Source organism: Cebus imitator, unplaced genomic scaffold (assembly GCF_001604975.1).
Source record: "Cebus imitator isolate Cc_AM_T3 unplaced genomic scaffold, Cebus_imitator-1.0 Scaffold975, whole genome shotgun sequence".
NCBI classification, from domain to species: Eukaryota; Metazoa; Chordata; class Mammalia; order Primates; family Cebidae; genus Cebus; species Cebus imitator.
The window spans coordinates 40,417-41,824 of record NW_016108290.1 but is presented as its reverse complement, the minus strand read 5'-3'; the positions used below and the strand labels follow the sequence as shown (position 1 = coordinate 41,824).

The following is a 1,408-nucleotide window of genomic DNA, read 5'->3' as shown; positions in this document are numbered from 1 at the left end:
GGTGCTCAGAGTGGCCCAAGCATGCAGCCCCAGACAGGGAGGGGTAACCATGACAGGGACGTGTCCTGCGGGCCCTGGGAGAGTGACAGTGCTTCTGCGCTGTAGGGGGCACACAGCAACATATTAAAGCTTATGTACATGGCATTTGAGGTCGGGCATGGAAACATACTGAAGCGCTGTGTGTATGTTTGTGCATGGGAATGAAACTCCTTGACCCCGAAAACAGAACAGGGAGTGGAGTGTGTGGTGTGATAAGGAACGCTGAAAACAGCCTCCTGAGAATGCAGTTTGAGTGCGTACAAGGTCATGGGTGCCTCAGTATCCCACCTCAAATGACCATCTAGTGGATGTTTGTAGTTAATACAAGCCCTTCAATAAATACTTGGTGGATGGATGGACGGATGCTGGGGCGGACTCTCTCAGAAGAGCTACCCCCTATCTGCTCTGGACTGGAACTGTCTGAGTACTTCGTTCTTGGCGTTCACTGCAAGCTATAAGCTCTGCGCTGCACCTGCAGGAGGCGCCAGCCCCCACTCAGCCTACCTACCTCGGGCATCCTGGATGCCGGCTTCACTTTTCTTCTCCTTTTCTTCTCGATTTTTGATTTGAGGTGCGATCTCCCTGCGCAGGTCGGAGATGACCTCTGTGTACTGCGCGATGCGATAGGAGACATTCAGCAGGTTGCGCTTGACCTAGCAGGCAGGACACGCTGACAGAGTCAGACCAGGCAGGAAATGCCCCACAAAGGATGCGTTTGAAAGAATGAAAACATGGGCCAGTCACGGTGGCTCACACCTGTAACCCTAGCACTTTGGGGGGCTGAGGCGGGCAGATCACCAAGTCAGGAGTTCAAGACCAGCCTGGCCAGCATAGTGAAACCCCATCTCCACTAAAGATACAAAAGGTTAGCCAGATGTGGTGGTGCCTGCCTGTAATCCCAGCTACTTGGGAGGCTGAGGCAGAAGAATTGCTTGAATCCAGACGGCAGAGGTTTCAGTGAGCCGAGATCGCACCATGGCACTCTAGCCTGGGTGAGGATGTGAGACACCATCTCAGAAAACAAACAAACAAAAAAATGTAAGAATGCAAACATGCATTTGTTATAAAATTCAAGTCGATGCTATTCAGCCTGAAAAAGGAAGGGAATTGGCCAGACATGGTGGCTCACACATGTAATCCCAGCACTTTGAGAGGCTGAGGCAGGAGGATCACTTGAGCGCAGGAGTTTGTGACCAGCCTGGGCAACATAGCAAGACCCCATCACTACAAAAAATTCAAAACTTAGCCAGGTGTGGTAGCTCATATCTGTGGTCCCAGCTACTTGGGAGGCTGAGGTATGAGGATCACTTGAGGCTAGGAGATTGAAGCTGCAGTGAGCTATGATTGCACCACTGCACTTCCAGCCAGA

General features: G+C 51.6%; 1 protein-coding gene across 1 annotated transcript in view; it reads right to left on the bottom strand.

Annotated features, from left to right (window-relative positions):
* Positions 1-539: 539 nt before the first annotated feature.
* LOC108298494 (kinesin-like protein KIF19) overlaps positions 540-1,408 on the bottom strand; it is a 6,660-nt gene continuing 5,791 nt past the window's right edge. The window contains exon 4 of the mRNA XM_037735803.1: positions 540-692. Coding sequence (XP_037591731.1) covers positions 540-692 — 153 coding nt within the window. The remainder of the gene's footprint in view (positions 693-1,408) is intronic.